Source organism: Eschrichtius robustus, chromosome 3 (genome assembly GCF_028021215.1).
Source record: "Eschrichtius robustus isolate mEscRob2 chromosome 3, mEscRob2.pri, whole genome shotgun sequence".
Classification (NCBI taxonomy): Eukaryota; Metazoa; Chordata; class Mammalia; order Artiodactyla; family Eschrichtiidae; genus Eschrichtius; species Eschrichtius robustus.
This window is the reverse complement of record NC_090826.1, coordinates 149,150,466-149,171,425: the sequence shown is the minus strand read 5'-3', so window position 1 is coordinate 149,171,425 and position 20,960 is coordinate 149,150,466. Positions and strand designations below refer to the sequence as shown.

Genomic DNA, 20,960 nt, shown 5'->3' with positions numbered 1-20,960 from the left:
ACTTTGTTTTTCATAGACACAGTGCATCTGGCTGGTTTTCCCAAGTTTCTGACCAGAGGTAGCAACGGCGGGTCAAGGTGTGACCCAGATGACTTTTAGGCTATACAGATTTTAGAAGCAAAAGTGGCCATGAAACTTCCATTATCTAGAGACCTGTCTTCATCCTACAGAGAATGAAAAGTTAACTGAGATTTGCTAAGGCCAATTCTTTGCTTCTTTTATGCAGAAGGGATGTGGAAGTAATGGCCACTTTGCCCCAGAACCCAGCAAATGGGCTGGGCTCACTCCAGCAGGGAAATTTCACCAAAGTGAAAACACCTGAGGGACAACACTGGCCCACCAACCACGACCAAATGAACTCTCCAGCGGTAGGCTGGCATGGGCTCCCCTCTCCCAGGGGTTGTTGATTGCTCAGGTTTTACAATCCTCAAGCCCTGTGCCAAGGAGCTTTTGTGGTTTAAATCAATGTGCTTCTGGGAATGAGTGCCCTTATTATTCCTAGTTCACATTATTTGCCGTGCTCTTATACCACTGTGACATAATACCCTTTGTGCAGCTGTACAATAACAGTCCTTTCAGGAACCTCTAAGAGCTTTCTAATTAGGACCACAACCACACAACAGACAGAGAAACTGAAGACCAGAGACAGGGATGACAAAGCTTCGCCTTGGTCACAAAGGAGTCCAGCCCAGTTCTGACGCCTACTCGGAGGCTGTAGGGTCAGGGCTAGGCCACTAGTTTAGGAAGGGCACCTCTGCAACGTTGGCTGCAGAATTATTAGGCTGCCTGAGTGCTGGGTCCTTTGTAGTAGGGTCACCTAAGCAGTTGAGTTATTGAGTTGAGGACCAGAAATATCCAGCATTAGTTATGCAATAGCTCTTGAGTTTACAGTTAGTTCTCAGTGGCTAGGGTCCTAGGACCAGAAACTCTATTAAGCCTAGGTCATTAGAAACTGAATTCTGCATTAAGTAATTCAACTCAAATGACTGTCTACTATGCGCCAGGCACCATGCTGGATAGCAGGCATGCAAAGATGAACTCCCAATCCTCCCGTTGGATGTTCACAGTTTAGATAGAAGGCGAGATAGCTATGTAAGCAGGGAGATACACGTAAGCAGAGAGTAGACCAGAAGGCTAGGGTAGCACCCAACTCTGTGGGGCTTTCAGGGAAAGCTTCTTGGAGAGGAGGACTTTCAACCTGGGTAAATCTACAGAGATGGACTGAGCTTGCTAAGCAGAACCATGGGGGAAAAAAAGCATCACACACTGAATGCCAAGTGCCACAAGGGCCCAGAGGTGTGAGATGCACTGGGGTTCAGGAAACAATGAGAATGTCAACACGTCTAAAGCGGCAGCCATGGTTATCTCACTGTTCTTTCTCTCTTCTGTTTTTATAGCCAAAACGCTATCCCTTTTTATTCTCAATATCTTTTTTTGGATGTTAAAAAGACTGAACATCGGGTTGTTTTGTCTTTGCGTATTGCTTTAACCCTCCACTTCTCCTTAGGGCATTGTGGATGTCTCTGACTAGGGAAAGATCACATATTGGGGAATGTCCAAAAGAAAAGCAGAAAGATGAATATTTCACTGCATTATAAGGACGTAAGGGCAGCTCAGGGAACCTTGCACAGGAACTCAGCTGGGCTGTCCTTTTTTATTGTTTGTACGCAGAGCAAAAAACATGGTCTTGGATGACTCCCAAGGTTACCTGTCACAGGTCCAGCCATCCAAAGGGAGTCTGTGGTCCAAAGCTCGTGGGGTAGAAGTATAAAGGAAAGCAGATGGGGGGTGGGAGGTGAGGGGAAAACATGAGCTGGCCGGCAATCTAATAGGTGAGCCGCAGAGGAATGAAAGCATCAGAGTGGAGCTCTACGAGTCTGATTTGTGCCTGGCTCTGGAGTCAGGCTAGATTGGAGTGGTGAGAATCCAAGGCCACCTCTGCCTTCCTCTCCTTGCCTTTGTCTTCCTTGGCATCTTACGTTGCCCACTCCACCTCCCACAGGGTCTTTCAGGCAGCTCTTTATACATGAGCTCAGTTTATGAGAAGGACAATGGGGTGGACTGCTCAAGTCTCACCTCAGTGCGACTGGCACCTCAGCACCTTGGCACTGTGGACAAACATGGATCAAGCTGACACACATGACAACCACCAACCAAAGCTTCCAGAGAGCAGGGACTCTACCTGCTGCAGTGCTTTGCATATAACAGGTGCTCAATCAGTCCTTGAAAAAGAAAGGCAGGGAGAGAGAAAGGGAAGGAGGGAGGAAGGTGCACCAGAAGAAAGCTGGCTGGCAACAGTGAAACCCAAATCATCCGAAGCAACAACATATTCCAAATTCTGATCAAGAGAAGGCTGGTGCTGGAGGAAGTGAAGGTGACTCTAAAGAAAAAGACAGATGATGGGAATTCCCTGGCAGTCCAGTGGTTAGGATTCTGGGCTTTCACTGCCAGGGTCCCGGGTTCGATCCCTGGGGAACTAAGATCCTATAAGCTGCGCGGCTGGAAAAAAACATAACAAACAAAAAACGGATGAACAGGCCTTTTTTTTTTTACTTTCTTGCAAGTCTCGGCTCTGGTTCCCTCCCTACTGCCTCAGACCTCAGATCAGAACCTGAGCTGCACTCCAGGCCCCCCGCAATGGCAGTGGTATGTGCTCCTGCCTTGACACTGCTGCTCGCAGCTCAGAAATTGTAGGAAGCCTTCCCTATACCTCTTGCCTCCGAGGTGAACACTGAGTCAGTAGGCAGACCAGTTGGGACTGCTCCACGTAGGGATGTGAACCAGAGCTGGAGGCAGAGAATAGTCACGAGGGGTGGGACGGCAGAGGGAGCCGTTTTTTCTCATCAGCAGGACATGGTCACATTAGCCACTACATGTCCACCTTAACGCTGACTCTGAGGGCCAGGCAGGCTAACTGCTCCACACAAGACTGAACATGATACAGGTCATGGAGGAACTCTGGGCTTGGCTGGAGAATCAGAACATGGAGGGATGGACGAGGGTTTCAGTGATGGAGAAGAGTTTTCAGGTGGTGGGAAAATATGAAAAAAGTCATGAGGGTGAGTGTGTGCAAACCAAGCTCGTGGGATGCCCAGGAAGCTAGTTTTATTACAGGCTGGGATATACACAGAGATGGGGAGAGAGGTGAGGCCTGGCCGCCACGCTGGAGTCTCACTGTGGAGGGTTTTAAATGACATACTGAAGAATTCAGGCTGTACAGGAAACCCAATGGGAATAAAGATTTTGGACCAGATGAGTGAACTGGGAAGCAGTGGGAATAAGGATTACTCAGAGGAGGCAGACACTAGCGGCAGGAAAAACAGGAAGTGAAAGTGGTATTCCAGGAAGACATAATGAGGTTGTGAACTAGGGTGATGGTAGTGGCAACAGGAGGAAGGAAACATGGTGAAGGACAGTCCCCCATCCTCCAAAGTAGGCCAGCTCTTCTCCCTGCCTAGACACATATCTCACACACAGACAGACACACTTAGGAGGCGAGAGAAAACATAACCTCTTCACCAACCCCCTCTCCTCTCAGCTGTCAATTTTTGTCCCTTTAAGTCCTCAAACCTGGGACATCATCTTTAAGGCAGAGATGATCTGAAACATCACTGTTTTATGAAGCTGACGTTTCTTTCCCCGGAGTTCTCTGGGCCACCAGTCCACGCTGGCCACTCTACCACTGACACGGAAGGCAACCAACGTTTGGTGGGCCTGCCAGTAGCCGGCTTTGCGCATGTATTATTACCCTTAATCTTCACAACTCTTCAACAGGCAGGTATTAGCCCCATTTCACAGACGAAGAAGCCAAGGCTCACAGAGATGTTATGAGAGTAAACAGAGATTCAGAGAACAGCCAGGGGGCTGACGTGGGGCGTGGGACAGTGGACAGAGGTGTTTGTTCCCATTAACAGGACATGGTAATTTTAGCCACCATCTGTCCACATTCATGCCAACCCCAAGGGTCAGGCAGCAGAACATACACGAGACTGGATTTGATACTGGTCACAGAGGGAGACGGGGCACCATGTCTGGTTGGAGGAATCAGGGCCAGGGTTTCTGCTGGGTCTGGAGGGGCAGATGGGCTTTTCAATGTGGTGTAGCTGGGGTCAGGGGAGACTGCATTCTGCTTAAAGCTACTTCCCTATGACCAAGGCTTTAGGGAGTTTTCTATCCCCTCAAACACAGAATTGAAGCAGGAGGTTAAGATTGCTGTGAGGGGTTTAGCTGGGATGTAAGGAAAGGTTTAGTGAACTGGGAAGATGGTTAGATACCAAAGGAGCAGACTCTCAGGCTGAGAGAGCTTTTCCAAAGGCCACACAGCAAACAGCAGCGACTCTGATCTGGATGGTCCTGTCTAAACACATTCCTCTCCCCTTTCACTGGAGAAAATGATCAACTACCAAGGAAGCTAAGGCTCCCCTGGCATAATCAAGGCCAGGGTGGGTTTCCCACAGCCTGTGCAAAAACAAGCAGTGGCATGGCCGTGAACCCAGGGAACTTGTCTGATTGTATTCCCAGTTCCTGGTACCCTGTACGTGTTCAATCAACATTTGGTGACGAATAAAAGATCACCTGTTTCCAAAATTGTCTGTGTCCTTGTTGGCTGTGCCTTTTGCACAGATCTGAGAAATCTGAGTTCACAAACGCTTGCTCAGACAAATGGACAAATGCTGACTGAGCTACAGTGCCCTGTGATGTCAGCTGAGTTACCTTGGTGCTTAGGATGAAGGAAAAGTGCTTTCCATCAGCTAACCTGGTCAGCATGCAGGGGAGAGAGGCAGGGGGAGGCGGTGCTTGGGGCAGATGTGTGGGCCCCCTCCTGCACCAAGGGCCCTCAAGGAGATTCCAGATGTGCTCACTCCCTGAGAGAGACAACTCCAGGCAGGGCTAATACTCTCTTGAGCATCCCGGGGGACACTGTAACCACTAAGTAGGATAGATATGATCTTGCTTAAGTGATTCTGTGATTACAGTCATTTCTCCCTAATGCCCTGATACCTTGAAACGTGACATTGAGGGGTTCGTGTCCTCCAATGGCCTGGCCAGAAGCAGTAGTTTCTGCAACAGGAGACAATATTTAATTCGGAGTGTAAGCTCCTATCTCCTCAAGGCTAAATACTGACTTCACACGTTAGGAGTGTACCTTTTTTCCAAATGCTCTTTTGTTCCCCTCTGGCTTCCAAGTAGTAGGTACCCAACTGTCTCTGCTTATGTCAAAAAGAGGCTCTCTGAGGAGGAAAGTACACTGCATTCGAAGTGCTGGAAAAGGAGAAAATGCCACATGACGGCCAGTTTTCTAATTACCTAAGAGCCTGTCCTGTTACATATAAGGGGGGTGCTACTAGAATTTCAGAAATGGCATCTTTTGTGCTCTGTCAACAGCTTTTATAAAGCCCTCTCCACATTCTCTAAAAATAGGTCTTTTCTGTCAAATGAGACTGCAAGTTGCTTGAGGGGTCTCCCTGTCAGTTTCCTTTTGCATTTCTCAGCCCAGTTCAGGGTCCGGCATTGTCAGGAAAGCCCCTCTCTCCAACTTGCACTTCTACAGTAGGCTTTTCATCTGCTTCTCCTGTCAAGTGGGCGAAGGGGCTGGGGGAATTTCAGAACTAACCCTCCTAGTCACAGGACCGGCTGCCTTTGCTGGCAGTGGGGGTGGGAGGGGAAAGCAAGGATGGGGGACACAAGTGTTAACAAGTCGCCATCACTTTGCTCATCTCCTAAGTGTGAGAGAAAGCATCTTTAGCCTCACTGCTTCCAATAGGGGGGCTGGGGGTGGGAGTGGTAGAAATTGAGGCAGCCCTGCCTACTTTCACCTTCCATGATCTTAAGAAACAGGAAAAGCAAACATTGGTATCTTCTCATAATTCCTCAGTCTAACTCAGTTCTATTTTACTTGTCACAGTCTTCTATTTTAAATTTCTTTCTTTAAAATACAAATAAGCCACAAATAACCTTCATCAAAATCCACAAACGAAATCTCCTGAGAAAACCAAAAGGTAGAGAGTATTTCTTCTCTGCTTACAATCTGAATTTTGAGGGTACTGGGTAGATGTTCATCTTCCTGATTGTTCTGATTCATTTGGTATTACCTCACATATATAATTTTATTAAGAAAAAATTATCTGGAAACAACAATAAAAACATTTTTAGTCTCAGTTTGCCAGCTAAGTATCACTAGACAAAAGCTAGACCCGTAGTCATGATCTATGAAGAAGACAATCCCCAAACTCATTTCACCAAGTCTCAATCTTTAACTAGACCTAAATAATAAGCAAAGAACACAATTATTGCACAACAAACTGGACTGTGCAGGAGAGAACTGCTCTGGGAGAGATTAGCAAGTAAGCAGGAGGATAAGGGAAAAGATATAGACTGAAAAAATGTTTTGTAACTGTAGTAGGTTTGAAATAAGTAAATTTACATTTAGCATTCTTCATTATACTGTGAAAATCAATGACTCCAGATCTTGGTATGTTATTTAAGAAAAAAAACATGACTTACACTCTCTTTAAATCTGTTACAATTAAACATCAAATTGCTCATAGAATGAGTAGACTGGGAGATACCACAGGATAGTGGACTAATGCCAGTTAAGCCAATAAAATACACAGCCCTTGGAAAGGTCTTTGTGTTCTTGGGCAAGAAATGGAAAGGAAGACCACAACCTCCTGGAGTGCTGTTGGCAGGAAATCTAAGCCAATTCACCAGACTTTTGGACTTCTCAGTACTCCCATCATACTTTTAATGTTGGTGACTGATAAAACCTAAATCCAAGGGCACATTATAGAGAGAACAGGGCTATGTGGTTGAGCAACACAGTATTGTATTATCTGAAGCAAAGCAAACACACGAACCCCCGATGCCTTCTTTGCCATCCACACTCTTCCATGTGAAAGCTTTGGTGCATCAAATAATTCCAATGTACACACCTTATCTAGAAACCTACTTAAGGACTATCTAGGTCCTAAGGTAGCAGTGAATCTCATTTCTTCACTTATTACTCTTGCACTGTCCAGTTCTATAGGCAGTAGCTGCATAAGGCTATTTAAGTTTAACTGAATTAAAAGTAATAAACGATTCAGTTACTCTAGGCTTACTTTAGATACTCAACAGCTCTATGTGGCTAGTGGCTATATTGGATAGGACAGACTTAGAACATTTCCATCATCTCAGAAAGTTCTGTTAGACAGCTCTGCATATACTCTGTATACCAGATGGCAGGGTCATCTTATTCTCAGTATACTGCTGGCATATATTGGCACAAAAAGATCAAGTGACCTATCCAAGGATCCACGGCAAGTGAGTCTTATAAATAGAACTTAAACTGACATCTCTGGGACCCTAGACTGAAGATCTTGTTTGGCTGGTTTGTTCTTCTCTGAACCATATTTCAATGTGAAAAGTGACTGACAGCCTTCAGTTGCAAATTACCTGCTACCTTGGTGGGTTTGAGCCGGAAAGCCACATCACAAGATCTCTTAGTTTAAGTTGGACTACAATAGTACTTTAGTTTCTAAACAGTCAATATACTATGGCCATCACCACTGAAGGCAATCAGTACTTTTGGAAAGTATTTTCATAATTTTCTTTGTACATTTTTCTTTAAATATTTTAATTAAATAGGATTTCAGCACTGCAGTAGACAGAAATTCCATTTTGTTTAGGTCAACATTAAGCTATTTTGTTCTTAATCAATGTACCCAAAGTGAATATGAGGGAAGATAGCTTAAATGTGTGTTGACTAGCCGAGAAAAGGTAACTTTTATTTTGAATAAATAAAATGCTAAGGTTAAGAACTGATCTATGGATTTCCCTGGTCGTGCAATGGTTAAGAATCCGCCTGCCAATGCAGGGGACATGGGTTCAATCCCTGGTCTGGGAAGATCCCAAATGCTGCAGAGCAACTAAGCCCATGTGCCACAACTACTGAGCCTGCGCTCTAGAGCATGCAAGCTGCAACTACTGAGCCCACATGCCGCCACTACTGAAGCCCGCATGCTCTAGGGCCCATGCTCCGCAACAAGAGAAGCCACCACAATGAGAAGCCCACGCACCACAACGAAGAGTAGCCCCCACTCGCCGCAACTAGAGAAAGCCTGTGCACAGCAACAAAGACCCAACACAGCCAAAAAAACAAAAAACAAAAAAAAAACTTATTAAAAACAAAAGAATTGGGCTTCCCTGGTGGCGCAGTGGTTGAGAGTCTGCCTGCCGATGCGGGGGACACGGGTTCGAGCCCTGGTCTGGGAAGATCCCACATGCCACGGAGCGGCTGGGCCCGTGAGCCACAATTACTGAGCCTGCGCGTCTGGAGCCTGTGCTCCGCAACAAGGGAGGCCGCGATGGTGAGAGGCCCGCGCACCGCAATGAAGAGTGGTCCCCACTTGCCGCAACTAGAGAAAGCCCTCGCACAGAAACGAAGACTCAACACAGTCATAAATAAATAAATAAAAGAACGTGAATTTCAAAAAAAAAAAACCAAAAAAACAAAAAAAAAACAACAAAAGAATTGATCTAACACTGTGAAAAATAATACTAGGGAGGATAATAATAGTGGTAATAATAACAGCAAACACTCATGTATATCTGCTTACTATATGCGAGGCACATTCTAAGTGCTTTATATATATTAATTCTGTATTAACTTGCTTAATCCTCACACCTAACCCATGAAGCACTATTATGCTTCCCGATTTGGGGAATAAGAAAACTGAGGCATAGAGAGATTAAGTAGCTCATCCAAGGCCACAAAGTTAGGTAGAGTTAGGGTCTGGAACTGGACAGAGTGACTCCAAAGGTTGGGCTTTTAGCCACCAGGTTATACTGCAAAGTCACTAAATACTGGGAAAAATCAGTCCTGTCTTCTTAAATCAATTGGCCAGTGCCCTTATTACTCATATTTCTAAAATCAGGGAACATGTTCACTTCATAATCAGTATGTTTATCTTTCTTTTCTGCATTTTTCCTTGAGCATTCTTTTCCTTTTCATTCATGAGTGTACTGTTGAAATTATAAACACAGTTTCCCCCCACGTCAAATAACTGTTTAACAGTTGATGCCAAAAATGCAGTAGATATTATACCAAAAATAAAATCAGTGTCCCAACTCCAGATCTAATGGACATCCTGAAAGAAAATAGCCTTTTTTCCTTCACAGTTACTTTTCACTCCAAGCTATTTGGATTTGTTTTTATTTTAATAATTCCTTTCCAATTTGTGCCAGGGGCTCTACAGTATACCAAATCAATCAGTTTATAACTACAGCTATCAAAAGCCTACCTTTTAAGAACATAAAATATGGGAAGGTCTCAAAGTGAACTGGGGGAATTGGTAGTTTACAAAATTGGCTTCTTTTCAGACAATTCTGCCTTGAAACAGCACCAGAAACCTAAAATTAACATTGTAAAATTTCATTCTGAAAATAGCCACTTTAAAAGAAAAGAAAAGAAAAAAGATTTTTCTCAATTTAAGAAAGAACTTTTTTTTTTTTTTTTTTTTTGTCTTTAGTCTTTCAGATAACAAAACTCTAGACTGGAGTCAAGAGGTCCCATCTAATCCAGTCATTTTACAGACAAAGAAACTTCCGTCTACAGAGATGACGAGACTTGCCCAGGTCACAGGGCTAACTCTTCGGAGCCTACAGTGGAACCTAGGCTTTCCGGTCAGCTCTTTCCACACCTGGTAGAAGGGCAAGAGGTCCTGCACACGTCCCCCACTACTCTCTCTAGCAATTCTTCCTAAGGCTTATGTTCCCAGATGCTGTCACGCCTGTGCACGTCATGCACTGTGTACATCTGGGCATCAACCACAGTGGACACTGTAGATTTACACACGTTTTATGACAATGCCCTGGCCACTGGCAGAAGAAGTGCTGTGCTGGGACAATAGCTCATGAAGCCAAGAGATCTTAGAGGGACACGAGTTGCCTGCCAATCACTTTCACCCCTAGAGGCCACATTACACACACACAAAAATCCTCCAAACTCATTTTTTTCCCTTTAAACTCTATCCCTCCTTTGAGCCAATGTCGACTTTAAAGAGAAAAAGGCAAAACGAGCAAAGCAATTGAGAGATTTATTTTAAAAGAAAACTTCCAGGGAATGTGCCCTGCGCTTCACCTTGGGAGCTACTTCCAGCCCAAGTGCCCATATCATCAGTGTCTGCAATCCTGTGATCCCTGATGTCTAGAAATCATGATCCTGAAGCACTGAACGATCCCAAATCAAGAAAGAACAGTTAAATTACATGTAGTATACTGTGTTAAGAAAAGAAAGTGTATTATTATTATATTTTATAATGGTTTTCAACCAGTACTGACATAGAAAAAAAGGGGGTTTTCTGGCTAACGAGAAAACTTCTATTCCCTGAGCGTCCCAACTAACTGAGGGTGTATTATAAAGAGACTGCTGTTCCTAGACAATCAAGTTTAGCGTTACCTAACTTGCCAAGAAGAATCTAAACCAATCAAAGGAAAAGATCTGCCCTCCTAACATTAAATGTGATTTTTTTCATTCTTAGAAACAATAAAAAAGTCTGTATTGCATAAAATCACACATATATTAGAAAAAACAAATTATTAATTTCCAATCTTTCTATGTAATTGTTAGCTGCTCTTTGGGTCAATTAAATACTAAAACAATAAATTAAGATTGCTTTAGCAGAGAATAGATAGGTAAACAGTTGAAATAATGTGGCAGGATGTTTCCATTCTGCTAGACTGCATGCTCTCATAATCCACAAGACTGGATGTTTCAGGGGACACTTTCAAGTCCAACTATGGGAGTACTCAGTTTCTACTACCCTGGGTAAACCCGGCACATACTGGTCAGAACTTCCAAAGGCCCAGCTCAGAATCAGAGGTCTATGTCAGGCAGCAAGTGATATATTCTGGTAGGAAAGCAGTCAAATTTACTAATTCAGTGATCCCAATATGTGACTTTTTCTGAAAGAAAAAGAGAAGGCTCAGCAAAAATAAAAGTAATAATAGCAAAACAATGAAAGTGCTAAATAGGAGATGAAGGACTTGGTTTAAGAAGAAATAAGGGGAAAAAAATCTTTCTGGTTAGGAACCCAATGATTTCTCCAAGTAAATTTTTAAGAAAAGAAATTTTTTTTCAGAATGTTCTATCACAGAAAGCAGTGAATAAACGGACTCCATAGTCTAACTTTTGTACCTTTATCCATATGAAAAAGCAAACTATTTTCGCTAATTTGCTCAGTCCCTGGGAAGTCTGTAGTGCCTCTGTTGCACGGCTAAAACCGCGTGTAGGCATTTCGCTGCTGCTGCTGTTGTAAGGGCTGCTGGACCTGCTGCTGCTGCAGGCGAATCTGCTGCGAATAAGGGTCTTCCAGGGATTTTACAAATATGGTGGTTCTGGGACCAGTCTTCCATACGATGCCGTTGGCGTCTTTCACAGAAGACTCCACTGTAATGTTGTGTGTGCCAAGGATAGCAAAGTTCAGCAGGAACTGGGTACTGAAGTAATCATTGTGAGGCTCGACCCTCTGCTCCATCTCATTGGTCACATTGTCAATGGGTATCTGGAATGAAGAAAATCGTTCAATAACAATAGCTAACGCTTATTGAGTGCATGCTGTGAGCTAGGACCTGTTTTAAGTGCTATTTAAATCCTTGCAAACAACCAAAAGGTAGGTACTAATATTATCCTTGCTTCATGAATGAGGAAGCTGAGGTGGGGAGGTTAAGTAACTTCTCCAAGGTCATACAGCTAATGAGTGGTGACGTTGGCATCTGAACCCAGGCAGGCTAACTCCAGAGCCTGCACTCTTAATGTGAGGTGACACTGCCTCCTCACTAGAAGGAGCTTGAGTAGAAGGAGCTTTCTCAACCCCTTCTGATGCTGGCCTTTCTGCCTTGTGAAGCAGTTCAGAACATGCCACCCCAAATACGCTGCTGTGGCATAGCGATTATTTTGAGCTAAGGGCACTTGAAAAACAACAGATACAGAAAGGGCTCTCTGACCTGCCCCTTTTTACCTAAAACATAAATCAAATTTTCCATGAGAAAGGTAAACCTCCCTGCACCAAAAAAGAGAAGACTATCACCAGAGACTGGGAATCGATGTTGAGATGGATCTGTACAAACCAACCTAAGAAAATAACCCGTACCTTCCACTAGCCTCCCCCAGTGCCCCAAGAGATCTCCTAGTCATTCTCCCTCAACTTACTGTCCCTAGCCCCAAACCCTCTGTCTTGCCATTTTGTCAGGAGTTTATTGTCTGTGTGTCTAAAAGGTATCTAAGCTTTCTGTTCTGGTCACTTCTTTGGGTCTTCATCCTCCTGTGAAGACTCCCATATATATGTAAAATTCTAATAAAACTGGCATGCTTTTCTCCTGTTAATCTGCCTTAAGGTCAGTTCAATCTTAGGCTCAGCTGGAGACCCTAAGAGGGTAAAAGAGAAATTTCTCCTCCCCTCTCCTTGTTCACCCAACCCCAACTCCAATTCCCATCTTTCTTTGCCCTGTGAAGAGATATTCTAAAGAAACTGGATGTAACCACCTGTTTCAGTGAGTTTAAAATCTGAAAGACTGAAAAAGAACATAATGCTATGCAAATATATGGTTTTTCCCCTCCTAGCTAGTCTGATTTTATATTACTTAAGTAATGTAGTGATTCTTCCCTCCTTTAACAAATTAACTTTAGAACTTGCATGTTGCTTACTTAAAAATCAGTGTCTTGTTCAGATGGGCAGTACAACATATTATGAAACACAGATTTATGAATTCATTTATGTATTTAGCTAGATACTCATACCTTTGTCCTTCAAAGAACAGAGTAACACCTGCAGGTGTATCTCTTCTTGTACCCAAGATGAAGTATGTCAAGAGAGACACTTATTCTAAGAATGCATATAGAGGTAATCAGAATGAATATTTGATTAGACTGCTCTATGTTTATGCGTGTATTTCTGTTGTGTAATTAATTATATAAATGTGCCCTGAAGTTTGGTGTCTCAATAAGCAGTTATCATGAGGTCAGTTTTCCAGAGACACTGATCTGTAACATTAATGAAATGAAGTCACCACAAATTCAAGATCTTAAAATTATTTAAAAGTCCTTTTTTGTTTTTTGTTTGCACATTCAACTTTTGTAGGATTTTTATTTCCCTAAAGAATATGCACACCAAACAAGAACTTCCTTAAAAGGACCAGAAACAGGCCTAGTAGGCAACCTGATCACTCTGAACGCATGATGCATTTTAAGTTGCAAACTCACTGCAAGTAACATTACAAAGCAATCGTGTACTACCTGGCTTATTACGTCAGCTTCTTGACTTTAACCAGTGCCTCTTGAGAGGTAAGTCAACAATGAGAAGACCAGTAGTACTTCTCGACTTGAATGGTTTTTTTAAAAACAGTAGAAATCACTATATATAAGAACAAAGAGAATCATGGTTACTGTTCTTTCAAACTCAAAATGAGCAGAGAGCTGCAGACAGGGATAAGTTGACTATGTACGTTCTCCTTATGATCTTCTGTAACAGAGATCACTGAAACATAAGAGAGTTGTACTGTAAATACAGTAAATGATTTTTTTCATTATTCACCAAATATCTACTGAGTGGCTACATAAGGTGCCATGCTTTGTGCCCTCGAAGTCAAAAGAGAGGGAGAGAATGAAGGCTGAGCCTTCTCAGAGTGGGTACAGAGCCCCGAAGAGAGAGAGAAAGTTACCAAAGTAAGGAAAGTAGTGATGGCTTAAACCAGACCTTCCCTTGGCCTTTTAGCCTAAAACCACCAAAGAGAATAAAATGCTCTCATTTTATATCTTTACTGATACCCCTTTTCCTTGCTCTGGACCTCAGTTCAAGGATGCCCACAAATAAACCCAGACATAACCAATTTGGACATTTAAACAACTCTGTTCATACAACTGTGCACTTGTTCACTTGTTCCATTTACTGTGAATAAACCACCAAGGAACTGGAAAGAGATGTCTAAAGAAAGGAACATTTTACATTTGGAACGTTGGTGTTTCATGGGCACAGATTCAGAATCTTAGCTTTGGCTACCAAAGCAAGCATGATTTTGGTTAACCTACCTCATGATTTCTCAAAGCAGCAAATTTCTAGGGTTAAACCCTTAACGAAAGATTTTACTTCATCTGATCACTGTATGTCAATATAGTATACTTTTTTTGGAACATGCTAAAATTTACTTAAAACAAAGGAAAAATAAATAGATGTGTTCTTTTGGGGTCAGGGGGTTAGGGAGAAGGTATTCCCCACTCCTGATGCTTCCCTCCATGTGGAGGGACCTTTCATTAGATGAAGAGTACTGGTCTCTAGGGGAAAAGGTGCATCCTACTGATTGGTAAGTTGTGGGGTGGGGACTGGGCCTGGGGAGCTAAGCACCTTCTCTCTCCCTTCTTCTTTGGGCTTCAGGGTACTGCTCCTCCCAGTTTTACAGGGGCAGGCTCTTGTGTGTACTGGCGGAGGCTGGTGGGAAAACTCAATTCAGAGCCACAAGGCTAGGCAGTCCTTGCTGCCAACCTGAGCTAGGTTTCTCCCCAGCTCTAACAGCAGTGACACCCTTATTTTGACCTCTGCCTGCTTGGATGCTTTGTCTATCAACTGGTTCGGGCAGGGAAAAGAGAAGTGTTGTTTATCAGCCCCCTTACACCCTAATACGTACTTTTAACTTATGTCCATCTGATCCCTTGGGAGGTATATACTACAATCTGCTTAACCATGAAAAACACTGGAAAACTTCCATCAATGAGTTGATAAAACCTGCATCACAACTCTGCCTCTTTTCTAAATTACCTTGTAGTCTTGTCCAGATTTACTCTGCAGTGTGGAAGAAACATTCAGACAGACAGACTGAATTTTGCGGAAGAGTCCTGGTTTAGATCCGTGCTGGACCACTCCCTCTACCTTCAGCGCCAGTTGCTGGTTATTCTGGACAGCAATGGGTTCAGCAGGGTTCCGGGGGGATGGTGACAGGGCAAGCTGGAAAGCCAACATTAAAATAAATGCTAACAACCTAAAGCAAGCTTCCTTCCAACAAACATGTCTGTGCTAATCGTTGATTATAGATTAAAACGTTACTTGTACACACACAGGCACACATACATACACACAGACACACAGACACATACAGACACGCCCCTGCAATGACCCGACTGTGCTGGGACAACCAGACAGATATACCTTTAAAGTCAAGGGTTCCTTATCCCTAATGTCTCCTTTTAAATACCACTGTTTTGTTTTTTTTTTAACCCCCAGCCCCAGTTCTGTTTGAGGGGAACAGAGGATTAGAGAATAGCAAGGGTACTGTTCTCCCTATTTCTGAGGTGGGGCATTTCTTTGACAATGAACCAACTCCAGTATGGAAATGCACTATATAAATTTTCATGTCCAGCTGCTGTCTCTATGGTCTTAGGTAATTTTAAATAAACTAAATTCAAATGTAAATGAATACAGAATTCTAGGATTACATACGCTATCAAGTCAGCATGGTATAAAAGTCAATTTCCACAAATAAACCAAATGATATTTTTAACCTCTCAGTTTTTCTTTAAAAACATATTAAGAATCCTAAATACCCTTTAATTAAAGAAAGCTCAAATCCTGCTTAAATAAAAATATGGAAGAAATTGGGTCTTTCTGGTAATGTTGTTAAGCCACTGAACCCTGGAGACATCTTACCTTAGGACTTCTTATCTACATAATCAATTTTCCTTGTTATTCAGGTCATTTTGAAATGGAATGCTCTATTATTTGTAATCAAAAATATTCAAATGGATACAAAAGTGCACTGAAGACATTTACTGATAGGGATAATCCAGGGAATCTCTTACAAATGACAATTTCCCCCCTTTCCCAATAATTTCGTTCTTTGAATCAAAATAGCTTTTGAATTTTGAGTGGCTTAAATATTTTAAAATACTGACTCTACTCATTGCCCAGCTCCTCAAAATTTGTTATTTGAAGACAAAAGTGCTTTGGAGATAGGGCTGGTGATGTTTTACTGGACCTGATTCATTCTAAGTTGGGTTTAAACAGTTTGATCAGACATAGACTCAGCTCAAGATCCTTGTGGGCTACTATGATGAACAGCACTCAACTCATTCTTGAGGACAGGGACAGAGCTCGAGGTACCCAAATGCCTGTCACACTGCATATGGCACTATCAGGAAAGAAAGGAGAGGAGAGGGTTTAACTCCCAAATCACTTGATGAAGGGAGGAAAGGCTTACAACTGAAGAGTATAAGTTCTGTCCAAACCAAACGTAAGATCCTGAAGCAGAGCTATGCCCCCTATAATCTTCAGAAGAAGGTATTAAACTATATTAAACCTGAGTGTTCTTCCTATATTACCTTGATGCTGGTAGACTGCAGTTTCTGGAAAAAATATCTCTGAAATGAAAGAGGAACTTTCAGCAAAGAAATGATGGCATTGCAGAGGCATGCTGTATGCTGGGGAAAAGAAAGAAAAATCAAATGAAAATAAATTTCCAAATTTCATCAACAAATAGTTACTTTCAGGAAGAAGTGTAAAAACTACAAACGCTCATAAGATTACTACAAAAGTACACACCAATCAGGTTAAGAGACATAACACTCAGGAACTGCATACATTTGTCAAATCACTCATGTCAAGGAGGACAATTACAGATTTTTACTTTATTCTGAAATATATTCAATAAAAAATGACAGAGAAAACCCACACTCCTCAAGACCAAGCAATGTGCAAAGTTTGCGTTTCTATAGAGCTTAGAGCTACTAGACATATATAGTTATTTTAGATACTAAAATATAAAGTAACTACCACGTGACAAAATATGATAAAGAGCATGTATACGGTAAAAAATGAGAGCAAAATATTGACATCTGAGGCTCGAGTCCAAATCCCCGTGGAACCTTGTCTTGGAACTGCCTCATTCTTCATCCCGTCTCTACCAGGTGGCCTCCCTGTCCATGTGGCCAGGAGTCTCCAGCGAGTGAGAAACGGTGGAAACTTACTGGAATTCAGATTACAGATTACCATATAGTCCAACTCTATAGATCGCTGAAACTTAAATATAACACCTTTCTAAAATCTATTTCACAAATTTAACTGAGTTTTGAAAATCCCAGCTTAACTGCAGAGGAAAAGAACTACTCTAACGAATCTTTTGAGTCTTAGTGAAAGGGGTCATAGAACCAGAATTTAAGAATTCAAAGATTTTATTTATTTATTTGTTTATTTTCAACTACTTTCTTGAGGTACCACTGACATGCAAAAAGCTGTACATACTTAATGTATACTACTTAATGAGTTTGGAGATAAGTATACACCTGTGATACCATCAAAGATATTTTAAAGATCACCCGGTCTAACCCTCAATTTTGCTGATGACACAGGTCACCCAGAGAGCTAATGGAACAAGCTGGGACTGGAACCTAGGTCACCAGACTAGGTCACTCAGTGATTTTGTTTTATTTCACCAATGATTTGCAAACTTAACAGAAAAAAAAAATTACAGTACCGGAACACCTGTAACTTTGGGTGACCCAGAACCATTCCTGCTTGGTCTACCATCCCCTCCTCAGTCTACTCCTCTCTCAGTGGCCCCCAAAATACCACAGGCTGAAAACTATTCCACTATACAGTGCTGTCTGTCCTTTTAAGTTCCTGCTTCCAAGCAGGGTATCACCTAGTGCCTCTGCTGTAAACATTTTTAAAAAGTAGGGCATTAAGGCTAAAAGCCAGAAGAATCCATTCCTCATTGGTTTCAGATTATTGAACATTCTGTGCCTGACAGACTCCTAATATAAATGCCAGGTCTATTACTTGAGATAACCACAACACGGATTTAGAGACACTGCGTCTACTCAGGTTTAACTGCTAAAACAGCACTATTCATCTTCTTGCAACAAGGGATCTGAGACGCGTTTGCACGGACATCCTACTTGTGGTGGAACATTTGATGCCACAACAGTATTTAAGGAGAGAAAGATCTTTAAAGGATGGACTTAGAGGACCACAAGTGACCTCAGGCTGTTCCCGGGCAAAAAGGTACCAGTTTCCCTTTTAAAATAGATGCAGATTTTGCAATTCCCCACTGGGAAAGCAGGACTGCCTCTGAGACCACTAGCCCCTTGGGCACACTTCGACACGTATGTTAGTTGCAGATTATTATCAAAGTACCAGTCTGGAGATGTGAAATCACATATCATGATTAGTAAACTGATAAGAGGACTATCGCATCACAAACACTCCCTTCATTGCCAAACCGAATACTTTTCAGCCTTTGTGTTTTTTGACACTTCTGTGGCACCTGATAATGCTCTTCTTCCATGAAATTCCACTTAAAGGCCCCTGCCCTCACTTCTGATTCTTCCCTTCTCTATCTTCTTTCCTAAGATTCTCTTCCTTTGTTTGTTCCTTCAGTGTTGACGCTCTCCTTAGTCCTTTTGTCTTCTCAGTCCATTTGTTCTTCACAGGCAGTTTTCTTCACTCCCAGGACTTTAAGAATCTGTATGCTCATGACACCTCAGCTTTACATGCATCCCAGCCTGTCTCCTTCTGACACCAAACCTGTTATCTAACTGCCAATGTTTAACACGTTTAAAAATGAAACCACCTTCTTCCACTATCCCTCTGTATTCTGTCTCAGTCAAGGATCAACCATTTGTGCACCTGGTCACCTAAGCTGGAAACCCAGAGGTCATGTCTCCATCCTCTCACATCTAATTTAAAGAAAACAAAAAACAAACAAAAACCCAAAACCAAGCCTTGAAAATATTACACCTAAATAATCTTTCTTATGTATCTGTTCTTCTCATTCTTGCTCCCACTTTATCAATTTGGCCCCTACCTTGGATTACTGCAGAAGTCTTGTAACCACTCTTCTTTCCTTTAATTTCATGCCCTCCAGGCCATTACCTGTTCTGTTTCCACATAACAATAGTGTACAATCTTAGCTTACCCACTTCTCTCCCACACCCATTTAAAATTCCTAAAGAGTGCCCCCACTGTCTATGGGATAAAGTCCAAACTCAAGACTGTGTTCAAAGCCTTTTGTCATCTGGCCTCCACCGAACTCTCTAGTCCTGAGCCTGCACATTATGCTGCAGCAATAACACACTGTTCCCAGAAGACATCATGCTATTTCATGCCTCAGCTTTTTTAAAAAAATAAATTTATTTATTTATTTATGGCTGCATTGGATCTTCATGGCTGCGTTGGATCTTCGTTGCTGCATGCAGGCTTTCTCTAGTTGCGGCGAGCGGGGGCTACTCTTCGTTGCGGTACTTGGGCTTCTCACTGAGGTGGCTTCTCTTGTTGCGGAGCACGGGCTCTAGGTTTGCGGGCTTCAGTAGTTGTGGAACACAGGCTCAGTAGTTGTAGCTCGCGGGCTCTAGAGCACAGGCCCAGTAGCTGTGGTGCATGGGCTTAGTTGCTCCGCAGCATGTGGGACCTTCCTGGACCAGGGCTCGAACCCATGTCCCCCGCTTTGGCAGGTGGATTCTTAACCACTGTGCCACCAGGGAAGTCCTCATGCCTCTGCTTTTGAACATGCTGTTCTCTGCCTGAAATTCTCTACACTTCCTTATCTGCCTGAAAAACTCATATGCAAATACCTCTTCTCTCTGATGTTCACCCTCACCCCATTTCCCCTATCCTTTGACATGAATTACTTTCTCTTTTGTGCTACAACTCTACTTTGTGCAGACCTCTATTACTGCACATATATTATATTGTATTTGTTTACAAAATCTTTCTTATCAGACTATGGACAACTTGAGGGAAGAGCCTCTTTGTCATTTTTCTATTCACAGAATTCCATAAATACTTGTTGAATTTTGGGTTCAGAAAGTATCAAATCTATAAAATACAATTTGGAAAGGGGGAAAAGGGAATAAACATTTATTAACCACTCCTTATATGCCAGGCCAGGCACTGTGCCAGGCATTAGGCATTATTCCATTTAAGCTTCACAAAAACCCTATGAGGTAGATATTTTTCCATATCATAGAAAAGGGTATTAGAAATTTGTCTAAAATCACGCCTGCTGAGTGGCAGAGGTAGAATTTGACCCTAGGGCTCTTTTCTCTGTATTAAGTACCTACTGGGCAGAAAATTCCCATTCTTTCCATTAGACACAGTGGATTGAACTCTATCAAACTCAAGGTACTATCTGGCATCTATTTAATTTCCTAGGGTGGAGCTTAGAGGAAATACATGTAAATAATTTAATCAATGTCTCACATAAATATGTCTACTTCCTACAAAGATAATCTTTACAATCTTCCTTAGCAACCAATCTCAGTATCAAACAGCTACCTGTGTCATTTCAATTCAGCAAATATGTATTTACAATCTTATGTGGAAAGCAGCGTGCAGAGCAAAGTATCTAACCTTAAAATCTAATTTAACTCTTTAATGACACATCCTGTCAATTTCTTCTAGAACACCTGATAAATGGTGAGTTCAGAATGAGAACAGCAGGAGGCAGAAGAGAGCTACAGGAAATACCAGTATCCAATGTGTAGGCAGGGCAAGAGAAACTCTCCAGGGTGTAAAGTTCAAAGACAGTGCTATGGACTGAATGTGCTGTCGTCTCTAAATTCACATGTTGAAGCCCTAACTCCCAACGTGTTGATATTTGGGGGTGGGCCTTTGGGAGGTCATTAAGTTTAGATGAGGACATGAGGGTGGGGCCCCTGTGATGGGATCAGTGCCCTTATAAGAAGAGAAGGAGAGAAGAGAGCCCCCCCTCTCTCCAACACGTGAGGACACAGTGAGAAAGCAGCAGCTGGCAAGCCAGCGAGAGACCCCTCACCACGAAACAAATTGGTTGGCACCCTGAGTCTGGACTTCCCAGCCTCTAGAATTGTGAGAAATGTCTGTTGTTTAAGCCACTATGTCTATTTTGTTATAGGAACCTGAGCTCAATACAACACTGGAGAATGGCCAGACAGGGAGGAGGAAATCTGGGTGAGAGTG

General features: G+C 42.5%; 1 protein-coding gene across 2 annotated transcripts in view; it reads right to left on the bottom strand.

Moving 5' to 3' along the window:
• Positions 1-10,057: 10,057 nt before the first annotated feature.
• INTS7 (integrator complex subunit 7) overlaps positions 10,058-20,960 on the bottom strand; it is a 94,918-nt gene continuing 84,015 nt past the window's right edge. For both annotated transcript variants that reach the window (XM_068541472.1, XM_068541473.1), the window contains 3 exons: positions 16,346-16,444; positions 14,790-14,975; positions 10,058-11,543 (listed from right to left, as the gene is read on the bottom strand). In XM_068541472.1, coding sequence (XP_068397573.1) covers positions 11,256-11,543; positions 14,790-14,975; positions 16,346-16,444 — 573 coding nt within the window. In that variant the 3' untranslated portion in view covers positions 10,058-11,255. The remainder of the gene's footprint in view (positions 11,544-14,789; positions 14,976-16,345; positions 16,445-20,960) is intronic.